This window comes from Macaca mulatta, chromosome 11 (assembly GCF_049350105.2).
Source record: "Macaca mulatta isolate MMU2019108-1 chromosome 11, T2T-MMU8v2.0, whole genome shotgun sequence".
Classification (NCBI taxonomy): domain Eukaryota; kingdom Metazoa; phylum Chordata; class Mammalia; order Primates; family Cercopithecidae; genus Macaca; species Macaca mulatta.
Genome location: NC_133416.1, coordinates 27587021 through 27614167, shown reverse-complemented (window position 1 = coordinate 27614167; position 27147 = coordinate 27587021). Strand labels below are relative to the sequence as shown.

The 27147-nt window shown below is 41.8% G+C and overlaps 1 protein-coding gene across 7 annotated transcripts in view; it reads left to right on the top strand.

Annotated features, from left to right (window-relative positions):
- The first annotated feature begins 20704 nt into the window (after positions 1–20704).
- Positions 20705–27147, top strand: part of KRAS (KRAS proto-oncogene, GTPase) — a 47780-nt gene continuing 41337 nt past the window's right edge. For 2 of the 7 annotated variants that reach the window (XM_028828910.2, XM_015151140.3), the window contains exons 1-2: positions 20705–20840; positions 26237–26359. In XM_028828910.2, the coding sequence (XP_028684743.1) occupies positions 26249–26359 (111 nt within the window). In that variant the 5' untranslated portion in view covers positions 20705–20840; positions 26237–26248. Of the gene's footprint in view, positions 20854–21135; positions 21349–26236; positions 26360–27147 lie in introns of those variants that run through there. The other 5 variants (XM_015151139.3, XM_015151141.3, NM_001261512.2 and 2 more) reach the window with 4 other exon arrangements.

The window sequence follows — 27147 nt, the reverse complement described above, 5'->3', positions numbered from 1 at the left end:
GTGTAAATATTTCTCATTACAAAAATGGGATCATGCAATTTTATAATCTATTATTTTCACTTAACAATATATTGAAAATAATTATAATAAATATACTTTTATATCACCTTTCTCAGTGGTCATATGGCATTCTTAGATGGCTATATACCATACTTTATACTAAAAATCCCTGGTGTCTGCTTTTTTTTTTTTGCTAGTACAACTATGTTAAATATGTATCTTACTTGTTTTTAAACATCAGCAAGGCTTTATGGACAGCTGATTTTTTTTTTCTTTTCCCAAGATGGAGTCTCACTGTGTTGTCCAGGCTAGTGTGCAGTGGTGTGATCTCAGCTCATGGCAACCTCTGCTTGAAGAGTTCATGTGATTCTCCTGCCTCAGCCTCCCGAGTAGCTGAGACTACAAGCATGTGCCACCACACCCAGCTAATTTTTGTATTTTTAGTAGAGACAGTGTTTCATCATGTTGGCCAGGCTGGTCTCAAACTCTTGACCTCAGGTCATCCACCAGCCTTGGCATCCCAAAGTGCAAGGATTACAGCTGAATTTAACAGAAGAGAATAACAACACAGAAAGCTTAAAACTGGATGCTGGAGCCGGTAACTCTCAGAGTCTACAGACCCAAGGCCATACACATGGGTCCCCCAAGGGCCTAAAAGCCATTTCTCACTTTAGTCATAGCCTTCTGCCCCACTGCAGAGTTCCTTCACTCTTATTCATGTTTTATTTATCTTTAGAATAGCCCTCTACCCTTTATTTTTTAGGAGAGCCTCACGGTCTATTGCTTAGCTCTGCCACCCTCCTCCCTTTACCTCCATTCCCAGCCAGAAGACGTAATCCTGGCAGGATAGGAGATTTTCCATTACTTTAAGACAAACATTTGTGTCTCTTAGAGTGGTCTACCTATTTACAACCAGCTCATTGACCTCTGCCTACCTCTTTTCAGCTTACACGTTTAGGCAGTGCTATGGTTTGGATGTGGTTTGTTTGTTCCTGTGAAATCTCATGTTAAAATATGATCCCCAGTGTGGCAATGTTGGGAGATGAAGCTTAGTGGGAGGTTTTTGAATCATGTGGGTGGACCCTCATCAATGGCTTGGTGCTGTTCTTAGGGTAGTGAGTGAGTGCTCACTCTCTTGAGATTGAACTGGTTCTCTGGAGAATAGATTAGTTCTGCAAAAATGGGTTGCTATAAAGCCAGGACAACCCTCAGGTTTGGTCCCACTGACTCATGCCCCCTTCCCCCTTTGCCTTCTCTGTCATGCTTTGACCCAACACAAAAACCCTCAACAGAAGCCAAGCAGATGCTGATGCCATGCTTCTCGTACAGCCTACAGAACCATGAGCTAAATAAACCTCTTTCCTTGATAAATTATCCAGCTTCAGGTCTTCCTTTCCAGTAACATCCAATGGACTAAGACATGCAGTGAAAGGGAGTTTCCTGGTACCTCTCAAATTCCTCTTGTATGCCACCAACCCCATCTGTGCTCAGTGAAGACCCTGAGCCCATCTTGGACAGGCACAGGCCATGTCACCACGACCCTATGCCACTCCTTCTGCTTGCCACACCTGAGTCACCCCCAAAAGTCATTCTCTCTTTTCAGGTCCCACGTTACCTATGAATGGGCCCCACAACAGTATATTGATGTCTTTCTAACTCAAGGAATGTTATAGGCTACATCTCCATTGAATGCAGAGAAATAGTTATTCAATTCAACACATGGTTATTGACCACCAGGCGCTAAGATTGGATTGGAACAGGGTCAGGGAGTAAAAACCTTGAGGGCACAAGAGACATGAAGGCAAGGAAAACACCTGATTGAGAAGGTCTGAGAAAGAGAACACAACACTGAGCCTCTGATGCTGCATGAAGGCAGGGACTTGTGTGTGTATTTGCTGTTGCGCTCCCAATACCTGATACCGTGACTGGTACCTAATAGACATTCAGTTAATATTTTATAAATCAATGAATGAACAAGATATGACTCTTATCCTACAGAAGTGTTCATTCTGGTAAAGTAAAAACAAAGGGAGTGCTCCCATAGGGATAAGCAAAATGGGAACAAAGGTACCAGATCCAGGCTTGAGGTGGTTTGAGAGGGTGGGGACTGCAGAATTTGGTCTCCCCAGTTTGCCATAGGCTGTAGGAAGACTGGGAGGATGACAAATGAGAAATCAATGCTTCTACCTCCTAGCCAAATGTGTTGAGCCGAGTCAAACTTTTTATTCTCAGTCAGTTTGCTGCTAGTATGTATCTAAGACCTTAGCTTTTCTTCATGACTGGCCTTTAATACATCTATTTCCATTTTATTAGCTATCATGGAGTCCAAATACAAAATTTGACAAATAATTTTAGTATTAACCTTCCTTTTTATAATGGATGTAGACATTGTCCTTTCTGATCGAATATTACAGTGAGGCAGAGAAGGAGAAGAGAAAAAAAGCAGTGTGGGTCCTTAGGAACAACAAAACCAGACGTAGGGCGTCTGTGGGTTCCTGAGTTACTAGGGGGACCTAATTTCTGAAAACTGCTCTGAGAACTTAAAGGGAAACCTTCCCTTCAGAGAACAAACTAGAAAGTAAAAGTAAGGTTGTCCAGTTCTTTCACTACATCTTTCTACTCTAAAATATAAATGAGAAAGCTGAGGGACAGGCTCAGTTACTACCTGTGCTTCTACTTTAGGCTGTTATAAAATAACTTGTGTTCCACCTTTAAAGTCACTTGTCTTGGAGCCTGAAAAGAAAAAAAGATTATTTTTTTGGCTAGCCACGGTGGCTCATACCTGCAATCCCAGCACTTTGACTTGAGGTCAGGAGTTTGAGACTGCCTGGGCAACATGGTGAAACCCTGTATCTACTAAAAATCCAAAAATTAGCTGGGAGTGGTGGCATGTGCCTGTAGTCCCAGCTACTCCAGAGGCTGAGGCAGAAGAATCTCTTGAACCTGGGAGGAGAGGTTTGCAGGAAGCCGAGATTGTACCATTGCACTCCAGTCTGGGCGACAGAGTGAGCCTCCATCTTAAAATAATAATAATAAAATAAAATAAAATAATTAGGAAAGAAGATTATCTCCTAAAATGAAAGCAAATGATGCTGTTGAACATCACAAGTCCTCGTTCCCAAATAAACACAGAAAATGATTTTTTTAAGAGAGATTTTCAACCACAAGGGTAGTTCTTACTCTAAAATATATTGTTAGCTCCTACAGAATCCTGCAGGAGCAATGCACAGATGGTGTGTGATACTGAGATTTGTGAAGGGCTCTCTGTATGTTGATGATATTAGTTGATGCACATGATCAGCATTGCTTAATCGGCAAATAATAGACAACAAGAACATTTAGTGATAAAATAGAATGCCATTTGGGCTATTAATGTTTTCATTATGCAAAATTCAGGGTAATATGTAAAGCTTTGGGTAAATATGTTTATCTTTGTTAACAGTATGGATGCTTTGTGACAAAGACTTGCTGAATAGAAATCAAGGCTAGTGGTGGTGATATATTATGTATAATATTGGAGAGCTATATCACAGGAATCTGAATTTCTTGGGTAACAAAACGTTGAATATGGAAACTATGTATATAATTTATCAAGTCAACAGAAGAGGTTAAAACTGATGGATCATAATATACTGAAATAGAGCTGCCTGAAGAATTCATCCTGATTTATTTTTCCAGTAGAAAGGCAAAATATTCATTTATTTAATTTGTTAATGTTTTAGACTAGAATTATTCTAATTTAAACCTAAGTTACTGCTGTTTCATATACCCATAAAAAAATTCTTACTGGGCATGTAACGTTCATTCTTCTCATTCTTTCAGTTCAAGCAGCAATGTTTCTAATGAAAAAATTTCAAACTAAATGTCTAACAAAATGATTTTGTGTTTCTCTTTTCACATACTGAGGTAATCATGCAGGAAAAGCAAATAAATCATTTTCTTTGGGGTGAAAGCATTCATATTTGGTAAGTGTTTTGAAAGTAAAATGAGATTTTACATAAACATTTTACATTTTTTATGGACTTATCTTTATTGGTATTCTTTTCAGGAAAGAATCATTACTAAAAGAAGTATGCACATATAAAAATATGTATGACAAAGTACAGTTATGAATAATTTGTGTTAGAGAAATAAAGAAATCTTGCAGAGTATAAACTCAGAACTTAATGAAAGAAGAATATGAGAAAGAACCTAATGATAAATATGTTCCCGGAGAATAGTATTAAAGACAATAAAAAAAAGTTTTGTTTTATATAAAGATAGGACTGCTACCTAGAAATACAATCCAGAAGACATAAGAAAGAGGAAACAACAAATTACTGGGAGAGAAAAACATGAAACAAAAAACACGTTAGTAAATCTCTGTTTTAAAAAATGTCATCTACATCTTTTTTTTTTTTTTGAGACAGAGTCTTGCTTTGTCGCCCAGGCTGGAGTGCAGTGGCCGGATCTTAGCTCACTGCAAGCTCCGCCTCCTGGGTTCATGCCATTCTCCTGCCTCAGTCTCCCGAGTAGCTGGGACTACAGGCGCCCACCACCTCGCTCGGCTAGTTTTTTGTATTTTTTAGTAGAGACGGGGTTTCACCATGTTGGCCAGGATGGTCTCGATCTCCTGACCTCGTGATCCGCCTGTCTTGGCCTCCCAAAGTGCTGAGATTACAGGTGTGAGCTTAATGTGGCCTCTCTGGATGGCTGCCAAGTCAGAGTTAGACTAGAAATGTGCTTCAGAGACCTAAGATAGAAACTTTGTTTCTCATTCTTGCTCCACCCTGAAATTTTTTTTTTTTACTACATTTAAAACATCACTTGGTAATTACTGCAGCATTTCTTATGTATGCAGGGGCAGTAGGCTCTGGTGAAATCTTATAAAACTGTTCATAACATATTTTATAGTGGATAAAAAAAGCAAATGACAAACTACCCCCACCTCTACCCCTACGTTTGGTTGCAGCTTTGTACCCTTCTGGCTAGAATTATATATGAAATAGTGAAACTCTATTTTAATGTGACTGTTACTGAGAACAGGGGTAATAAATAACCACCATGAAGAATAACCAATGCCAGATTATACTTCACATTATTTTGTTGGGAGGGATCGGGTTTATATTCAGGGTATAATCTGGGTACATGTTAATATATTTTTATTGAGCATATACTCTGTGCTGGGTACTAAGCTACTCTCTATGAAGGATGCAAAGACAAATGGAATGTGATTGTATCTTTAAAGGGCTTACAATCAAGTAGGGGTTATAAAACAATACATACAGCTATAATAAAGGTCTGCCCTGACAAGCAATGCTCTGATTGTCTAATATATTCATAGTCAGCTGCTATGGTTTGACTGTGTTAATCAAAGTTTGTGTGTTAGAAACTTAGAGAGTGTATCAAAAACCCACTCCTGAGATAATGGCATTCATTGTATCAGGAGTGAGTTTTTGACAAAAGTATGCATTTGGCCCCTTTCTTCTATTGCTCTCTCTTGCTCTGTTACCTTTCTGCCTTCCACAATGAATGACACAGCAAGAAGGCCCTTGAAAGATGCTGGCACTGTGATAGTGGACTTCCCAGCGTTCAGGACTGTGAGAAATTTATTGTTTTTTATTATAAATTTTACAATCTGTTATTCTATTATAGCAGCATAAAATGGAGTAAGATTTTAAAAAATTGGTATCAAGAACTGGGGCTGCTGCTATAACAAATGCCTGAAAATGTGGAAACAGTTTTGGGACTGGATAATGGGTAGAGGCAGGAAGAATTTAGAGGAGCAGGCTAGAAAAAGTCTAAATTTCCGTGAGTGGAGCATTAAGGACAATTTTGGTGAAGGCTCAAAAGACAAGGGAAGTTGTAGGGAAAGTCTGGAACTTCTTGAAGATTACTTAAGTGGCCATGATCAAAATGTTGGTGGAAATATGTACAGTAAAGGCCATTCTGATAAGGTCTCAGATGAAAATGAGAGATAACTTATTGAAAGCTGGAATAAAGGTCATTTTTGTTATAAATTGGCAAAGAACTTGACCAAATTGTGTCCATGCTCCAGGGCTTTATGGAAGGTGGAATTTAAATGCAATGAGCTACCACATCTGGTGGAAAAAAATTTCTAAGCAAAATATTGAAGAAGCTGTGTAGCTACTTTTAACAGCATACAGTAAGATGCAAAAGGAAAACATGACTTAAAGACAGAATTTGTAATTAAAAGAGATGCAGAATGAAAAGATTTTGAAAGTTTTAAGCCTGGCCATGTAGAGATAAAAAAGTGTATTCAGAAGAACGAGTTGAGGGTGTGGCCAAGTGACTGTTTTCTTAGGAGATTAATACAGAGAGAAGGGAGCCAGGTGCTATTCACCAAAACAATAGGAGAATGTGCCCAAAGGCATTTCAGAGCTCTTAGAGGCTGCCCCTCCTATCACAGGCCCAGCTTCTAGAAGGGCACAGTGGTTTGAGGGAACAGGCCTGGGTCAGTTTTCATGGACCCACTGCCGGAGCCACACTGAGTCTCTGTGGATTCTGGTGCAATGCTCCTTGGCCACCCCAGCCATGGCTGAAGTGGGTCCAGGTGCAACTCGACCTGCCTCTGTGGAAGGTACAAACCATAAACCTTTTGGCATCCTTGTGGTGCTAATTCTGCAGGCAGGCGAAATGCAAAAGCTATGGGGGCATGCCTTACTTCACCTAGTTTTTTTTTAAGTTAGAATTATTTAATGTATACATTATGCATCTTAATGCTTAGAAGATTGGATCTGAGATGAGCAACCTATTTCCAGAGCTGGTCTGGGGCATCAACTCTGTCCAATACAGGAGTTCAATGTTGGTAAGTCACTCACTGCCTAGCTCGTTCAAAATCACCCTCCAGAAATTTGAATGAGACGTGCAGACAGAGTAAATTTGTTGATAATGTTGCTGGAGTTGAGAAGCAGAGATGGAAGGTTGCTAAGTCATGGTGATAGTGGAAAACTAGAACAAGGGGTAAGTGATGATGTGTTGTTTGAGTTGAAGGGATGAGGATGGCCAGCTGAGGCAGATAGCTAGTGCTTCTGAGCCTGGAGGGTCCCAAGCATGGCTGTGTCCTGGGAAAGGTTCTTTTCTCAATGGATGTGGCTATTGAGACAGTTTCTTGTTCTTTCTTTCACTTCCCTGCAGAGCTTCACAATATATTCCTATTGATTAGGAGGTAGCCTGGGTGTGCCTGTTTTTTGCACACTGAAAAGACCTTTCCAAACACAACAAACACAGAAGAGGGTTAAATGCTTAGCAGCAGGATGCTTCTTAGTCTTGCAGTTTCAGCACTAGACACTCAGAGGCCCCACAGATGTTTGAATGAATAGGAGAAACAGATAAAGTATAATGAGAGTCAAGAAGAGTGGAAATTATTTCTTTTTTTTTTCCTGTAAACTCTGCAAAGAAGTAGAAAATCATTTCTTACTGAGAGAATCAGAGATGAGGCTTTATGATGACAGTGTCATCTGAGAAGAGCCTTGAAGTAAGAGGGTGCCAAGTTGGGTGTGAAGGGAGGAATTGCTTCCCCCAGACATATTCTGGAAAAATGAGACTTTTATAGTGTTTTGAAGGTATGATGTTGTCATGAAAGTTTTTTTCTTTTTCTTTTTTTTGAGACGGAGTCTCGCTGTGTCGCCCAGGCTGGAGTGCAGTGGCGCGATCTAGTCTCACCATAAGCTCCGCCTCCCGGGTTCAGGCCATTCTCCTGCCTCAGCCTCCTGAGTAGCTGGGACTACAGGCGCCCGCTACCACGCCTGGCTAATTTTTTTTGTATTTTTAGTAGAGACGGGGTTTCACCATGTTAGCCAGGATGGTCTCGATCTCCTGACCTCGTGATCCGCACGCCTCGGCCTCCCAAAGTGGGGGGATTACAGGCGTGAGCCACTGCGCCCAGCCTGTTGTCATGAAAGTTTTTGAGGCTATGATAAAAACACATCAGAGAGAATATTGTAAAACTAGTTTAGAGTTTTGCACTTTTGGAAAGTTTTCACTTCCCCATAAATGGGAATAGGTATAAACACACAGGTCTAGAACCATCTCCCCATTAGAATCTGCTTTGCTAATGCTTAAAAATCATGGAGGATTCTGACATGAAGCAAGAATTCCATGCAGTGGGCAATCCATAGTGGCAGGACAAGTAGAGGATGAGTAAGTTTAGCTTCGAGTAAGGCACCTTAAGGGAAAGGGTAGTGGCAAATAAGGTTGAAACAGCAGACTCAGGTTTGAACTTTATTCCATAGATATTAATGCTGTAGGCACTTATGATTTCTAAAGGGAGGGATGTCAGCAGTGTACTTCAAGAGGATTAACCTGAAAATGATATATGAAGTGGATTTGAAGAAGGAAAAATCATAGTTGAGGGGACCAGTTAGGAGCCCAGTGCAAAAGCCTAGGTGAGAGATTATGTGTATTATCATTATAAAACTACATATACTTTTCAATGTTAGTATTGAGTATGTGTGTCAGTGTCTTGCATTTATACACATCATTATTTATTTATTATAGCTCTCTCTGGTAAGCTAGTGTCACAGCAATACTACACATCTTTCTTTAATCTATAGCAATGGAATCACATATAAGATGCAGTTCCCTAACAGCTTGTTTCTTTAGCACATAAGGAAAAATAATAACTACTCTACTACATATTGTTTACTATTTTGTATAGAGATGTTACTGGAGGCCTAATCAGCCCCAAGTTCTCTTACAAAGTAATACTTTTTGTTTTTTTGGGATGCTCTGAGAAATCTTAGATTTTAAAGAAAACCAAAAGTGATCTACCTTTGGATGTAGAATTTCATATATTAATGAATCAATGCATAACACTGCACCATTTGGAAATTTTGAAACTCCCATTTCACCCTGTGAACTTACATGCATTACAGCAGCTTGCTTCTAACCCCATCTGAAACCATGGTCATGATGAATGGCTTTCGAGTGTTTCACTCTAAAATTATTTGAAAATGGTGACCCAACAGCTTATTAATAATGACATCAAAGCTTTGCTTGCTTTCTTCTTTATTTTGTAGGGTTTCTAATTTTCCTTGGAAAATTAATCAGACCAATAATTCTCAGTCTTTTCTCTCTGAGACACAAATGATTGAGGATAATCACATTCATAATATACTCCCATGGGAACTAACTGCAACTCCCACTCAAGAAAGCCATATGATAATTCAAACCAGCTTGAAAAGCATTGTGCTAGGGGTAACCTTGAGCATGAATTAAAAATTTTAAAGCCAACTGAAGTGTGAAGTACTTTAACATTAGTTACAAATGACTTGTAGATATCCTCACAGTTAAATACATCTCAACAGTTTGCTAGTTCAGAGCTGCTAGACTTGATGCTACCACCACTAGGCATTATTGAGGGTTGGTAAGGTCTACACACACAATACACTCCCCCATCATCCACACACGTGCATATTCCCAGTATTAATTACACTCTGTCTTTAGTCCCTTTTATCTTGCTATAAAAAATATGTGGAACTGGGTTATTTATTTATTTATTTATTTATTTTGAGATGAAGTCTCGCTCTGTCACCCAGGCTGGAGTGCAGTGGTGTGATCTCGGCTCGCTGTAGCCTCCGCCTCCTAGGTGCAAGCAATTCTTCTGCCTCAGCTCCTGAGTAGCTGGGATTGTAGGCACCTGCCACAACACCTGGCTAATTTTTGTATTTTTAGTAAAGACAGAGTTTCACCCATATTGGCTAGGCTGGTCTCAAACTCCTGACCTCAGGTGATCTTCCTGCCTCAGCCTCCCAAAGTGCTGGGATTACAGGCGTGAGCCACTGTGCTCGGCGGAACTGGGTGAAGAGAAATTTATTATCACATGGCTCTGGAGGCTGGGAAGTCCAAGATCAGGGGGCTGGCTTCCGGCAAGGGCCTTCTTGCTGCACCATGCCATGGTGGAAGGGCAAAGAGAGAGGAAGAGAAAGAGACAAAAGGGAGCCACATTTGTTCTTTTATAAGAAACCCACTCCCTAGATAATTCTATTACTCCATTCATGAGGGCAGAGCCCTCATGGCTTAATCACTTTTGAAGGTCCTGCTTTTTAATATTGTTACACTGGGGATTAAGTTTCCAACACATGCTTTCTGGTGGACACATTCAAACCAGAGCAGACTCAGTTTTTCATTCATACCTCTATTTTCTGAACTTTGATTCTTCAAATTCTATCAAAAATGATATACAATTGCCTAGTATGTGCTCTTTGATTTTTATAATACATAAGTACCTTTACTCATAACACATTTTCACTTAGAAAATTAGATTGGTTATTGAGGATTTGTTTGTTTTGATAAAACTGATTTTAGGCCAGTGGCTTTCTTAAACTATAAAGAGAAAATAAGAAATGTATAAAAATAGGTTCAAAGGTAGTTAAGTGCCTTCTCTCATATAATGTTTTGAGGAGAATTTCCACTCAGCTCACAAATTTATCTATTAACAGAATTCGTTTTGGTAGTCCTGCCATTGACTTTTAAAAAAACAATACAAGTTGTATAATATTCTGAAGCCAGCAGAAAAAGTTCAATGGGATATCCATTTATCCTTGATTGTTGATGAAATAGCAACTTTAGGATGATTTTCTGGAAATACCTGTTTATTACACTTTAGCATGTTTTCTTAGTTGGCTACATTCTTATTAATTCTGACACATGTCAAAGTGCATTTTAGGATTTTTTTTTTTTTCATTTAACAAATATTTTTTGAGTGTCTATTATGTATTCTAGTGATGGGAAATCCACAGTGAATAAAACAGACACAAATCCTAGCTCTTGTACAGCCTAATTTCTAATTGGGGGAAGACAGACTATGAACAAATAAATAAGTGAAACATATTGTGTGACAGATGGTGATAAGTTATATGGGAAAATATGCAAATAAAGTAAAGAGAGTTCTGGGATGAAAGTTTCATTTTTTAAGAATAAGGTGGTCAGAAAAGTCCTCAATGAGAAAGTGGCATTTCAGCACAGAGCTGAAGGAGGTGAGGGAGCAGATCATGAGTTATCTGGGGAAAGAGCCTTCCAGGTAGGGAGAGCAGCAGGTGCAAAGGCCCTGAGGTAGGTGTCTGCCTGGTATGTTCAGGGGACAAGAGGTCAGTGTGACAGTGAAAGATCAAACCAGGAGGAAAGGAGTAGGATATGGAATTGGAAAGGTAAGAGGCCCTTTGTAGGTCATCTGAGGTTTTTACCTTTGAATGAGATGGGAAGCTATTGGAGGTTTTGAACAGAGGAATGACAAGATTTTATTGTGACTTGAACACCAGTGGATGGGATACAATGAGTTTAAGGTCACTGAAGTGATGACTTCTAGAGAGCTGGATGTTTCATGGAGGTGGGTTAAGATTTCATGATTAAGTTTGGAGGAATTTTATGGTTTTGCTATTTTTTTCTGAAAAATATTAAGGAAGGAAAGATGGAAGGAGACAGGAGGGTAGGAAGGAGGGAAGAAGGGAGAGAACAAGACAGGAAGAAAAGAAGGCGTAAAAAACAAAATGAAAGAAATCAAATATTGTCAACACATTGAGAGTAGTAACTTTCATTATAACAACATAGCCCATTCTCCTGACAAACATGGTAAATTAAAACAGTCTGGGCCGGGCGCGGTGGCTCATGCCTGTAATCCCAGAACTTTGGGAGGCTGAAGCGGGCAGATCACCTGAGGTCAGGAGTTCGAAACCAGCTTGGCCAACCTGGTGAAACCCCATTTCTAATAAAAATGCAAAATTAGCTGGGCGTGGTGGTAGGCGCCTGTAATCCTAGCTACATGGGAGACTAAGGGAGGAGAATCGCTTGGACCTGGGAGGTGGAGGTTGCAGTGAGCTGAGATTGTGCCATTTCACTCTAGCCTGGGCGACAACAGCAAAACTCCGTCTCAAAAAAAAAAAAAAAAAAAAAAAAAAAATTCTGGAGACAATATAGTATGTTTACAGTCACAATAAATACACAATAATTCTTTGGTTTTGCTCACAGCTTTCCTTCAAGCTAGGACAAGCCCTGTTACCCTGTCAAACTGTTTACAAAGTTCACAAAATTGTATTTGGAAACATTTTATTGGCATCCTGGGAAGTTCAATTAATTAAAATTTGTAAAGTACTTCAAGACACTCAAGAACACAAGACTGACCTAAAAACAAGAAATTTCAGTTATTGCAAAGAAGTGCATTATTTGGGGCATCTGTTTTACTTTATATATTATCTTAACAATAATTTCTCCTGGTTACCATTATCAATAGATACTGTCTAATAGGGAACCAGATAACCTGTTCTAAGGAGTAAACAATAATTTTGGAAAACTTAATTATTGCCTTGGTCTTTATTCAATTTGGCCCTGTTGTTTTAGCAAAAAAAAAAAAAATTAATAAAAATTTCTTTAGAAGAGTAGTTCTCAAAGTGTGGTACAGGTACCCTTGTTGGGGGGGGTGGGGGTTCCAAGACCTTTTCAGGAGGTCTGGAAAGTCAAACCTCTAATCATAAAAATACTGAGATGTGAGATGTTATTTTCCTTTTTCATTTTCATTTCTCTCATGAGTGTACAGTGGAGTTTTCCAGAGGTTATATGTGATATCTAAACAGATAGAATACAGGAGCAGATTTGAGAGTCTACCTTCTTCTATTAAAGAAGGCATTAAGGATTTGCAGATATGTGAAAACAATGCCACTCTTCTCATTATATATTTTTAAAAATATAATTATTTTCATTAAAATGTTATTTATGTTAATATGTGATGGGTTTATTATTGTTATTCTAAATAAATAACTTCTAAATATGTGAAATGATCCTGACATCAAAAAGTCTGAGGAGCACTGCCTTAGAACGTGAGTTTCAAGATAGCAGAGATAATGTGTCTGTTTGGCATATTGATGCATCCTGAATATCAAAATGGTGCTGGTAGATTAGCTAATATTGAATATTGGCTTCCTTTTTTTTTTTTTGAGACAGAGTCTTGCCCTGTCACCCAGGCTGGAGTGCAGTGGCACAATCTCGGCTCACGGCAACCTCCACCTCCTGGGTTCAAGTGATTCTCCTGCCTCAGTCTCCCTAGTAGCTGGGATTACAAGCGCCCATCACCATGCCTGGCTAATTTTTGTATTTTCAGTAGAGACGGGATTTCACCACGTTGGCCAGGCTGGTCTTGAACTCTTACCTCAAGCGATCCACCCTCCTTGGCCTTTCAAAGTGCTGGGATTACAGGTGTGAGCCACCATGCCTAGCCTGCTAATACTGGTTTCTTAAGGGCCTGTAACAAATGGCAATGTTTGAGTTTGTTGAGGTTTTCATACATTAAGATAGAATTAATTTATGCAGGCATTCGAATTATTTATGGAAGTAATTCAGACTAAAGTGAAATAGTCATTTATATTTCCATTTACCACCTCTCTACATTTATAGACTTCTCACATAAAAAATTATTTGACAAGGCAGAACAATCTTCCAAAAAGAACTGAGCTCAAAGGTGCTTCATTCAACTGAGGATGTATGGATCCTAAGTGAGATGTCTGGTCCCAAAGGGTTAGTGCCCCAGACTCCATAATGTTAAACTGATGTGCACAAAAAAGCTCTATTTGAACACATATTACCATGAATGAACTAGAAGCACCTGACAACATGTCCAACAACTGTGATTACAGACAAGAGACAGAAAGTAGGAAAATCAGGCTTGTAATCAGTAGGGAGTCCAATTAGCACATCCTTGGGGAATTAAAAGGAAATGATTTTTTAAAATACTTCTGATTTCTGATATCCTTAAAAACAAAACCAAGCATTAAGGCATTTTTTGTTTGTTTGTTTTAAATAGGGTCTCACTCATTGCCCAGGCTGGAATGCAGTAGCATGATCTCAGCTCCCCTTAGCCTTGACCTCCCGGGCTCAAGCAATCCCCCTTCCGCAAAGCTGGGACTACAGACGCACGCTGCCATGCCTGGTTAATTTTTGTATTTTTTATAGAGATGGGGTTTTGCCATGTTACCACGTTGCCAGGCTGGTCTCAAACTCTCAGACTCAAGCAATTCTCTTGCCTTGGCTTCCCAAAGTGCTGGGATTATAGGCATGAGCCACTATGCCTGGCCTAAATGAAGTACTGTTGTATTATGTAGATAGAAACAAAGCCAAGATCTAAATTGACTTGCAGAGACCTCACTTAGAGTGGATTATTAGTCCTATTATTTTCTTTATGACAACTTACCAACAAATCTTTATTAAGTGACTACTATGTGCCAGGCTCTCGCTGGACATTGAGGATTCAGTGGTCCCTGGCTCATGAAATTTGTATTTCAGGGGAGGAAACAGGCAGCAAATGATCAAGATAATTTGGTAAGCGTTAAATAAAAGAATAACACAGGCCACTATGTGAGAGAGAGATTCATTGAAGGATAGAAGTTAGGAACTAAGGTAAGGATTGCTGATTTAGACCTGGTGCTGGGGAGTCTCTCACTGAAGCAGTGTCTTTCAGCTGACACCGGAAAGACAGAAAACCTGGCTGGCAGGGGCATGCCTGACTGAGAAAAGAGCAGTCACAGGCCTAAGGAGGGAATGAGCTTTGTTGTACCAGGAACAAAAAGGTGGTGGGTGAAGTCGAAGCCTAGTGCGGATAAGGGTCTTGCATGGTGCAATCAGAGGTAGGCAAAAACTAGATTATGAAATGGCTTGAAGGAGTGTGAATTTTATTGTGAGTGCAACAGAAGCCAGTGGAGAGCTTGATCTGGTCACATGACCCATTTTGCATTTTTTAAAAGAACCAGTCTGGCTGCTCTGTGGAGAAGAGATTGTAGAGGAACAACACCAGAAGCAAGGAGACCTGTTAGCTTCTATCTGCCTGCCTAGGGGAGGGATAGCAATGGCTTGGACTACACTGGGAGCAGCGAAGAAGTTAAGTGGATTTGTGGGATAGATTTGTTTGAAATAGTGTAAATCTGCCCTGGTGTGGTGGCTCACACCTGTAATCCGCCACTTTGGGAGGCTAAGGCCAGCAGATCACCTGAGGTCCAGAGTTCGAGACCAGCCTGGCCAACATGGTGAAACCCCACCTCTATTAAAAATACAAAAATTAGCTGAGTGTGGTGGCAGGTGCCTGTAATCCCAGCTACTCGGGAGGCTGAGGCAGGAGAATCGCTTGAACCCAGGAGGTGAAGGTTGCAGTGAGCCGAGATCGTGCCACTGCACTTCAGCCTGGGCAACAAGAGCGAAACTCCATCTCAAATAAATAAAATGAAATAAAATAAAATAAAATAGTGTAAATATTGTCTGGCTCATAGGAGGAGTTTTAAAAATGGTAGTGGTTATTGCATTACTCCATTCTTAAACATGAATCTTGAAGGGATTCAGAGATTTGTTCTAGCTCACAGGACCAGTACATTAAGCCAGGGCACCATACCCACTGCCACTAGGTACTGTTACGCTATCCACAAAAATACTTTACCTGAGGTCTTTTTCCTTCCAATCTTTTCTGCATGTAGCCACCATTCTAATCTTCCTCAAACATTGCTTTCATCATATTTACCTTGCTGATAAGCACATTATGTGTATTCATGTGGTTACTGAGTAATTGCTATGAACTAGGCTGTATGGGTGAGTGGGGTTCACACACCTGAGATACGACTCTTGCCTCTAGGATTTTAGAATTTACCTGGGGAGACATGATTAGCCCACATAAAACAATAGAGAGAGAGATAAAGAAGAGGCAGCATAATCAACAAAGCATTCATGGAGGAAATAGGTCTTATTCTACATCTTGAATGAGAGAGAACTGTAGCAAAGAGAAAGGCAAAAAGGTGCTGGGTGAGAAAAGGAGCAGAGACATAAAATATCCAATTTTAATGGTATAGAGAGGGGATTCACTCGAGGAGAGGAGAGCATCTATCTGCTTTGAGAAGCTGGGAAACAAAGTCATAGGGTCAGGATGGTGCCTGGCTATGGATGTTCTCAAAAGTTAGGCACCAAGGATTTGGACTGGATTCAGCTGGATGTAAGAAGTTACTACAGACTTGGAAGCAAGATTAAGTCTCCGGGAAGGGGAGACTTAACTGGGACCAGAGATCATTTTCCCCTATAATTTCAAAGGTACTTATCATCTTTAGGTACTTATTAGGTATTTAGCTTGTAACTCTTTCCACTGTTCAAATATATACCCAGTATGCATGCAGCCTATACGGAGCAGGCGCAGAGTAAATGTTTGATGATGATGAAAGACATGCGGAAGAAAGGTTAATTTGGCAACATCATAGACCTGAATTGAGACAAAGTAAGCCAGGAGGTAGGAAAGTCAATGAAGAAGTTGTTCCAGAAACGTTCCTGAGAAGGAAGGAATACAGAAGAGGCAGATATGGGAAAATACTCAGGAAGTATCATTAAAAGGAGCTGTGACTAATTTTAATAAAGAGTGGGTTAAAAATTAATTTAAGTTTTCAAGTCTAAATGTTCTGGAGGACCATGTCACTCAGGTAAGATGGAGCAACTGAGAGAGGGAATTCGTTAGAGGGAATAACATGGGGAATTTGGCTTTGGACAGGCATTTGCCGTGATAACACGATAACAGAATATTCATTTACAAACGGTCCAGGAAATTGGTTCAGTGAGAATGAAGTGCCTATGAAGAGAGAGGACTGAAACTTGTTATAATTTCATTCACTTCAACAATATTTACAGAGGACCCAGATGTGCTAAGAACTATGAAAACATAGAATTAAAAGAAACAGGGAACTGGAAGAATATACATCTAGTAAAACAGTTACGGGAAAATGTACTTGCAAAAAAGGTATACAAAGTGAAATGAGTAAGTGTCCAGTAAGGATAAAGTGCTGAGTAAGTGAATTAAGCAGCACCCATTTATCTGTTCAGATTCCTGCCAGAATCAAAAGGTTGTGCTGAAGTAGAGTCCATGAAAGCACCGCAGATGGCTCCTCCTGCTCAAGTTCCCCTGCTCTGTGCCCTGCTACTGTGGCCACAACTGTCTGGACCCAGGGTTGGCACACAAACACACACAGTAATCTTTTAGCCAGACGTAAAGAAGGCCAGCCACCAATCAGGAAAGTTGTGTCCCATAAAGGCCCTTCCTATTGAACAGTGAATGTCAGACATGGCCAGATCCTCTCTCTTGGAATGCTTTCAATGTTAGTCATAGAGAGTGACCACTACAAGCACAGATAGCAGTAGAAGCTGACACTACATGAAAAAGCAGTGGACAGATGGTGATTTATGAGAATGGCAAAATTACTAGAGTTATAGGCAATGGATAACTGTTAATGAAGGGACGAGCAGGGCCCCATAGCCTGCTGCTGGATCACAGGTGCAGTTGATTCCCGGACTGAACAGCAGCTCTCTGACTGATGACAGTGTTTTCTAAAGTGTCCTTATTACCTTAGAGTAAATCCTCTGCGTCTGCAGTGCTCTGAGGGTGTCCTAGCATTTTATACCTTTTCTAAGAGCCCAGGTAACATAAGGGCACTCCTGTTGTTCTGGCTTTAATTTTATCTGCAGAAGAGGGTTTGTGAAAGAAAGGGTCAGTACATGTGCACCTTTGTACGTGGCTACCTTCCCAGGACAGTCTAACAGTAGAGGGTAGAAACTTCAGTTTTAGCTTAGAGCAGGCCTGGAATCCCCACGCTTATACTTTCTATTTCCTCCCCCTTTTCCCATTGTGATCACAGTCTGGTTCAGTGTGCTTGTCCTTGGAGAGAGCAACAGAAGGAAGTGCCAGGGAGACTGTTCAAGGGAGCCACCAGGCTTGAGAAAGAGGAACCCCTGAAGACAGTAGAAGGTGTGGGTGCCAAGAATTTGAATATCTACATCAGAGTTTCTCAATGTGCACACAGTGAACCACCAGTTTAGGATCATTTGATTTGCTAAAAGTGAAGATTACTGATCTACCTTAGACCAACTGAATAAAATATATGGGTGAAGGGCCTAGGAACTTGCATTTTTGGTAAGCATGGCAGGTGATTCCTAAAGCATTTACCCTTGAGACCTCTATGGTAAGGAAAGAAAGGGAATGTTGTAAGGAGGTGGTGCTGGCTTCTAAGTAAGTACCCAGGACTGAACGGCAGAAAGACCTGACATACCATATGTATAAATTGCTTTGGAAGTGAAAAGGAAAGAGAAAGTGTCTAAGATAAAACGGGAGTGTGGGGTGCATGGAACAAATGGTTGGATGCAGATTTGCTTTGCGAATCATGAGCCTAGATGATAACTGAGACCATGTGGATGGATAAGGTTTCTGCTAATGCCAGAATTGTCATAATCAGCATAAAAGTGCTATATAAAGCTTTCCCCTCTTCAATATTATAGTCCTTTTAAGATGTATGAAACACCAACTATAGGAAGAACATCATATTCACAGCTGTAAGAGAAAACAAGAACTTATCATGCACTTGATGTTGCACAAAATAAATCTGTGATTTATGCCTGAGTGACCACAAAGTAGCGTGCAAATTCATTCATTTAAGAATTCCATGTGTCTATTATGTACGAGATAAGTATCTCTCAGCTGCATAGAATGTGGCTTATCAGAAGGTGACCTAAGTTTCAAAGCAGACTGTTGTTAAGATGAAGACAGAGATTGACAGGAGGTTTAAGACACTCTGTCTAAGTAAGGATTTAGAGTCACAGAGTTCATGGATTAGGATTTACAATCCACAGAGGGTCCATAGATTCACTCATTCAACATTCCATAAATATTTATTGAATGCCTTTTTGTGTCAGAGACTGTCTTAGGTGCTGGAAATTTAGCAGTAAATAAAACAGACCAAAACCCATGCCCTCATGGAGCTTACATTCTGGTGGGAGAGAGACAAGAAAACAAAATAGTGTATTATTGAAGGTGATAAGAGCTCTGGAGAAAAAGTAGGAAAAGAGATCTGGGACAAGGGGGAAATTACAGTATCAAAGATGATCTTTTTAGGGAAGATCTCATTTTAAAAACACTTTAGAACAAAGATTTAAATGAGGTGCCAGACAGAGGGGTAGCAAGTGCGTATTCCCTGAGGAAGCAGCCTGCCTGGCATTTTCAAGGAACAGCCAGTAACCAATGTGTACCTACGGACAGTAGGATGAGAGTTCAGGGAAGTAAGAGGGTAGGGGATATCAAATAATTTAAAGCCATGTAGGATTTTTGAAAATAATTTCGCTTTTATGTCAAGTGGAATGAGGGCCACTGATGATCTGGGAGTAGTGACTATGATCTGACATGAAGGACACTCCACTTTTTAACGATGTGAACTTGGGCCCAGGTTTTAACCGCTAAATCTGTTTCTTCATTTGTAAAACAGTAAAAAGTATTTTACCTCATAAGGTTGTCGTGATGATTAAATAAGATGATACGATACGTGCAAAAGATTTAGCTTGTACTTAACATAGATTAGGCACATTTTCTCCCCTTCCTTGTCTTTCACTTCTCTCTTCTGCCCCTTCCACCTGGCGCTAGCAGGGGGAGACTGGAATAAACCTTGCAGAATACAGCCCGTACAAGAGTAGAAAAGATGACAGTTAATGTAAAGCCTTGGTTAACAGACATAATAGCTCGGATTTAAATTCAGCTTTATTGGTGGTTTATGATGTGGACTAGAGAAATGGAACTGAAAGTAGAGTCTCGGAGGAGGGGCGATCCTATCACACACAGGCGTTGGTTTTCCACCCCTCAATCCTCAAGTCTCTCCCAACGTACCTTTCTAGGTAGTTTATCAACACAGACTCCGGGTATGCTAGCATGTTTAATTGCCCCATTGTTTAATATCTTAACTCTACAAACGTTAACTGATTAATCTGTCTTCTAATTAATGTTTGAATGACTCTCCTCAGGTCTAAACTAGCGAGGGCACCTCTACTTAACAACAGTTGTCTTTTGTTTGTGATTTCAGGGGCCATGGGTATATGCGAAGTCCCTGTTTAGAGACCTTGTGATGGGTTCAAAATATCAAGAAAGATAGCAAAATATCACAAACCTCCTACCCGAGATTAGCGCTGAAAGGGTCTGTCGCGTTTGTTTGGGCCTGGGGCTAAATTCGCAGCCCGAGTGCTGAGGCTGATAATAATCGGGGCGGCGATCGGAAAGCCCTGGTGTGGGAAATCGTCCGCCGGGTCTCCCTAAGTACCCGAAGTCGCCTCCCACTTTTGGTGACTGCTTGTTTATTTACATGCAGTCAATGATAGTAAATGGATGCGCGCCAGTATAGGCCGACCCCGAGGGCGGCGGGGCGCTCTTCGCAGCTTCTCTGTGGAGACCGGTCAGCCGGGCCGCTCGTGGTGTGGCCGCTCGCGGCGTCTCCCCGGTGGCGTCCGCACAGCCCTCCGCGGTCGGGTCCCGCTCAGGGTCAGAATCCGCGGCTGCGGGGACCGCCTTGCGGCGAGGCAGGGGGCGGGCCGCCGCGTGGGTCCGGCAGTCCCTCCTCCCGCCAAGGCGCCGCCCAGACCCGCTCTCCAGCCGGCCCGGCTCCCCACCCTAGACCGCCCCAGCCACCCCTTCCTCCGCCGGCCCGGCCCCCGCTCCTCCCCCGCGGGCCCGGCCCGGCCCCCTCCTTCTCCCCGCCGGCGCTCGCGGCCTCCCCCTCTTCCCTCTTCCCACACCGCCCTCAGCCGCTCCCTCTCGTACGCCCGTCTGAAGAGGAATCGAGCGCGGAACGCATCGATAGCTCTGCCCTCTGCGGCCGCCCGGCCCCGAACTCATCGGTGTGCTCGGAGCTCGATTTTCCTAGGCGGCGGCCGCGGCGGCGGAGGCAGCAGCGGCGGCGGCAGTGGCGGCGGCGACGGTGGCGGCGGCTCGGCCAGTACTCCCGGCCCCCGCCATTTCGGACTGGGAGCGAGCGCGGCGCAGGCACTGAAGGCGGCGGCGGGGCCAGAGGCTCAGCGGCTCCCAGGTGCGGGAGAGAGGTACGAGGCGGACCACCCCTCCTGGGCCCCTGCCCGGGTCCCGACCCTCTTTGCCGGCGCCGGGCGGGGCCGGCGGCGAGTGAATGAATTAGGGGTCCCGGGAGGGGCGGGCGGGGGGCGCGGGCGCGGGGCCGGGGCGGGCGGGGTGAGGGGGCTCTGCAAGGGGAGGCGCGCGGACGCGGCGGCGCGGGGAGTGAGGAATGGGCGGTGCGGGGCTGAGGAGGGTGAGGCTGGAGGCGGTCGCCGCTTGTGCTGCTTCCTGGACGGGGAACCCCTTCCTTCCTCCTCCCCGAGAGCCGCGGCTGGAGGCTGCTGGGGAGAAACTCGGGCCGGGCCGGCTGCCCCTCGGGGCGGTGGGGTGCGGTGGAGGTTACTCCCGCTGCGCCCCGGCCTCCCCTCCCCCTCTCCCCGCTCCCGCACCTCTTGCCTCCCTTCCCAGCACTCGGCTGCCTCGGTCCAGCCTTCCCTGCTGCATTTGGCATCTCTAGGACGAAGGTATAAACTTCTCCCTCGAGCTCAGGATGGACGGATAGTGGTCCTTTTCCGTGTGTAGGGGATGTGTGAGTAAGAGGCGAGGTCACGTTTTGGAAGAGCGTAGGAAAGTGCTTAGAGACCACTGTTGGAGGTTATTGTGTTTGGAAAAAAATGCATCTGCCTCCGAGTTCCTGACTGCTCCCCTCCCCCATGTATGGGCTGTGACATTGCTGTGGCCACAAAGGAGGAGGTGGAGGTAGAGATGGTGGAAGAACAGGTGGCCAACACCCTACACGTAGAACCTGTGACCTACAGTGAAAAGGAAAAAGTTAATCCCAGAAGGTCTGTTTTGCTTGGTCAAGTTAAACCCCGAAGAAAACCCGCAGAGCAGAAGCAAGGCTTTTTTCTTGCTAGTTGAGTGTAGACAGCAATAGCAAAAATAGTACTTGAAGTTTAATTTACCTGTTCTTGTCCTTCCCCTTATTTCTTATGTATTACTCTCATCCCTTATTTCTTCTATAATATCCTCATTTTGCAGATGTGTTCTACATCTCACGAGTTATTACAGTACTCCAAAACAGCACTTAACGTGATTTTTTTACATGATTTTTTAAACTTACAGAGGAATTGTAGCAATCCACCAGCTAACCGCCTGAAATAGACTTAAACATGTGCATCTCCTTTTTTATTTTTTATTTTTTTGAGATGGAGCCTCGCTCTGTCGCCCAGGCTGGAGTGCAATGGCGTGGTCTCGGCTCGCTGAAACCTCTGCCTCCAGGGTTCAAGCGATTCTCCTGCCTCAGCCTCCTGAGTAGCTGGGACTACAGGCGCCCGCCACCGTGCCCAACTAATTTTTGTATTTTTAGTTGAGAAGGGGTTTCACCATGTTGGCCAGGATGGTCTCCATCTGCTCTGTTGCCCAGGCTGGAGTGCAGTGGCGCCGTCTCGGCTCACTGCCACCTTCGCCTCCTGGGTTCAAGCAATCCTCCTGCTTCAGCCTCCCGAATAACTGGGTTTATAGGTGTCTGCCACCATGCCCGGCTAATTTTTTGTATTTTTCATAGAGACAGGGGTGTCACCATATTGTCCAGGCTGGTCTCGAACTCCTGACCTCGTGATCCGCCCACCTCGGCCTCCCAAAGTGCCTTATGCATCTTCTAGCTGAAGTCTAAGCCTTCTTAAATCTTGAGTTCTATCAAAACAGAAAGGTTTTCTAATTGTTATACAAAATATACGTTATGTTTATAATAGCATTTAAAAACTAAGTGATAAAGGGGAAAGGTCTATTTGTAATTATCAGCTCAGAATTAACCATATAACTGGTGTCACTGAAGTGACTAAGGTCCAAAATGCTGACTCCTACATGTGATAGACTACAGATACCAAATATGGTTGCTAACATTAGTTTACTTTGAGACTGTAGCCATACACAGTGTACTTGCTTTTAAGAGATGGTGGATGGTAATTCCGTTTTATGACAAATAAAAATGAATTTTCTTCCATAACAAAATTGTTGGATTTGAGTCCAGTCCACTCCTTATTAGCTTTTCTAACTGTGAGTAAGGGAGCTCCTCCCAGCCCATGATCTTCATTTGATAAGACTACTTTGGAGCCCAGTTCTCTCTAGTGGATTTAAATGTGACTTGGTTTTAAAAATCTCATTCAAAGAATTTTTTTTTTTTTTCTGGAAACAACCACCGCATAAACAAGTAAACCAGAAGATATATGTGGCTGTGAATTCGTACATATACACAAACTCTAATCCAGTGTCTGTCCACAGTATTTACTAGGCTGGTAAACTTTTTGGCCTTAAGGACCCGTCTACGCTCTTTCTTTTTTTTGAGAGAGTGAGTCTCACTCTGTCACCCAGGCCAGAATGCAGTGGCGCTATCTCGGCTCACTACCACCTCCGACTCCCAGGCTCAAGCGATTCTCCCGCCTCAGCCTCCCGTGTAGCCGGGATTACAGGCTCCCGTCACCGGGCTAATTTTTGTGTTTTTAGATACGGGATTTCACCATGTTGGCCAGGCTGGTCTCGGCCTCCTGACCTCAGGTGATCCGCCCGCCTAAACCTGCCAAAGTGTTGGGATTACAGGCGTGAGCCGCCATACCGGGCCTACACTCTTAGAAATTATTATTGAAGGGGCCGGGCAAATTGGCTCTTGCTTGTAATCCCTGAGGCAAGAGGATCGCTTGAGGCCAGGAGTTGGAGACCAGCGTGCTCAACGTAGTGAGACCTTGTTATAAAGAAAAAAAAATTGAGAATTAAAAAAACCTTTGATTTGTGTGGGGTTTATTAATATTTATCATATTGGAAATTAAAACAATTTTTTTAAAATGTATTAATTCATTTAAAAATAGAAATAATAAGCCCATTACTTAGTAACATGAATAAAATATTTTATGAAAAATAACTATTTTCCAAAACAAAACCAAAACTTAGAAGAGTGGTGTCGTTTCACACTTTGGTAAATCTCTTTAATGATGTGGCTTAATAGAAGACATGGATTCTTATATCTGCATCTGCATTCAATCTATTATGATCACACATCTGGAAAACTTGTGAATGAATGGGAGTGAAAAGGGTAAAGGACATCTTAATGTTACTATGAAAACAGTTTTCACCTCTTGCATACCAGAAAAGTCTTAGTAACCTGAGGGGTTCCTAGACCACCTTTTGAGAACTGTTTTAGGCTATGCAAACTGGTTGGGGGGAGGTTGGGATAGGCAGAGAGCTAGAGGATACATTTTAGTGTAATTCTCCTCATCCATTCCTAATTGCTTTGGCCTACATTTGAAATAAAGCATGGAGGCAAATAGGATAAGATATATGTTTGTAGTGGTTGTTAACTGACCCTAGACAAGCAGCCAGTAAGTCTAGGTAGAACAGAGTAAGGCGGGGAACTGTACTGTGACTGTGTGTGACACAATTTTTCTAGCCTGTGGTGCTTTTTGAGGCAGGGCTTAGGAGTAAGGTTAGTATGTTATCATTTGGAAAACCAAATTATTATTTTTGGTTTTCAGTAAATAGGATACGGTGTATATTTAGTGGTTTTTTTTCTTTTTTCTTTTTTTGAGACGGAGTCTTGCTGTGTCGCCCAGGCTGGAGTGCAGTGGCATGATCTTGGCTCACTGCAAGCTCTGCCTCCTGAGTTCACACCGTTCTCCTGCCTCAACCTCCCGAGTAGCTGAGACTACAGGTGCCCGCCACCACGCCTGGCTGATTTTTTTGTGTTTTTAGTAGAGACGGCATTTCACTGTGTTAGCCAGGATGGTCTTGATCTCCTGACTTTGTGATCCACCCACCTCGGCCTCCCAAAGTACTGGGATTACAGGCGTGAGCCGCCACGCCCGGCCTATTTAGTGTTTATCTACAATACATGCACATTCATTATATGGAGCTACTCATCCATAATAAATAATTGTGCATTTACTCCCGTTTTTTCCTGCATTTCTCTCCTTATTTGTAATTATGTGTTACATGAGGGAAAGGAGATGAAATTAAACATTCATATTTTTTCAAAAAATTTGAAACAACTGACTAGAAACTATATTTTATTTTCTGTGTGGTGCTTGTTATACAAGTTGTCAGTATTCATGCACCTGTGGGGAGACAGTGTAGGAAAAGCAAAGAGTAACAGTCATGTGGATTACTGAGACATATTCACTTGCATCTCTTAACAACTGTTTTACTAAAAACAGTGTTTATCTCTAATCTTTTTGTTTGTTTGTTTTGAGGCAGAGTCTTACTCTGTCACCCAGTCTGGAGTGCAGTGGCTCCATCTCAGCTAACTGCAACCTCCGCCTCCCGGGTTCAAGCGATTCTCCTTCCTCAGCCTCCTGAGTAGCTGGGACTACAGGAGAGCGCCACCACGCCTGACTAATTTTTGTATTTTTGGTAGAGATGGGGTTTCACCATATTGGCCAGGCTGGTGTTGAACTCCTGGCCTCAGGTGATCCACCCGCCGTGGCCTCCGAAAGTGCTGGGATTACAGGCATGAGCCACTGCACCTGGCTTTCTAATCTTTATCTTTTTGTGTGCAGCAGTGATACAGGATTATGTATTGTGATTGATGATCACATCACCTGGACTGAATAGTTAATTTGGAGTTCTCTTAGTTTTTACCTTTATTTTCCCCAGAGATTTTTTTTTTTTTTTTTTTTTTGAGACGGAGTCTTGCTCTGTCACCAGAATGGAGTGCAGTGGTGCGATCTCAGCTCACTGCAACCTCCGACTTCTATTTTCCCCAGAGATATTTCACACATTAAAATGTCATCAAATATTGTTCTTCTGCCTTAGTGTTTAAATTTTTATTTCCCCATGACACAATCCAACTTTGATACTCATTCTCCCAACCCTCATCTGATTCTTACTGTTAATACTTATCCAAGAGAGTTACTGCCATGATGCTTTAAAAGTTTTTCTGTAGCTGTTGCATAGTGACTTCTAACTCTTAGAGGTGGGGGTTCACTTGGAGAACTAACAATAGGAGTGGAGATAGCTGTCAGCAACTTTTGTGAGGGCGTGTCTACAGGGTGTAGAGGACTGTTCTAGACACTTGCATGAGTGAAGTCATGATCCTTTGAGAGCCTTTAGCCGCTGCAGAACAGCAGTGTGGCTGTTTAGATACAACAACTTGAATTTAAAGATAAAAGAACTATCTATGCAGCAGTTAGGTATTTTTCTTAAACGTTGATGGAGGAGTTTGTAAATGAAGTACAGTTCATTACAATACACATCTGTAGTCAACTGGAATTTTCATGATTGAATTTTGTAAGGTATTTTGAAATAACTTTTCATATAAAGGTGAGTTTGTATTAAAAGGTACTGATGGAGTATTTGATAGTGTATTAACCTCATGTGTGACATGTTCTAATTTAGTCACATTTTCCTTATTTTTATTATAAGGCCTGCTGAAAAATGACTGAATATAAACTTGTGGTAGTTGGAGCTGGTGGCGTAGGCAAGAGTGCCTTGACGATACAGCTAATTCAGAATCATTTTGTGGACGAATATGATCCAACAATAGAGGTAAATCTTGTTTTAATATTATGCGTATTACTGGTGCAGGACCATTCTTTGGTACAAATAAACGTTTCTCTGACCATTTTCATGAGTACTTATTACAAGATAATTATACTGAAAGTTACTTTAAGTTTTCTGAAATGTACCTTGGGTTTCAAGTTATATGTAACCATTAATATGAGAGCTTTCCTTTCCTTGGGAGTATGTCAGGGTCCATGATGTTCACTCTCTGTGCATTTTGCTTGGAAGTATATTTCAGCGTTTTGTGAGAGGGTAGAAATTTGTATCCTATCTGTACCTGAAAGGCAATCTTTTTAATGTAACTTTTATTTTTATGGGTTTCTTGGTATTATGACATCATATGTAAAGGTTAGATTTAATTGTACTAGTGAAATGTAATTGTTTGATGGTTGAGTTTTTTAAACTTCATTAGCAGTATTTTCCTATCTTCTTCTCAACATTAGAGAACCTACGACTACCTGATAAATTTTAAAAAATGAATTCTTTGCCTAAGGTGTGATTTATATAAAGATGCTATTACCAACTTTACGTTTGCTTTGTTGTCATTTTTAAATTTACTCAAGGAAATGCTAGAATTAAAAAAAAAATTCCTTGACTAAATTTAAATTATTATGTTTTGAGGATTATTTTCAGCTTTTTTTAGTTTAATGAAAAGTAACCAAAGTAAAGGCCAGCAGCAGAATAAGTAAAGACCTGTAAGAGACCTTGAGAGGTCAGGTAGTAGAATTCCCTTCCATCCCAAGCAGATGAGGATTTATTTAATCTCAGAGACC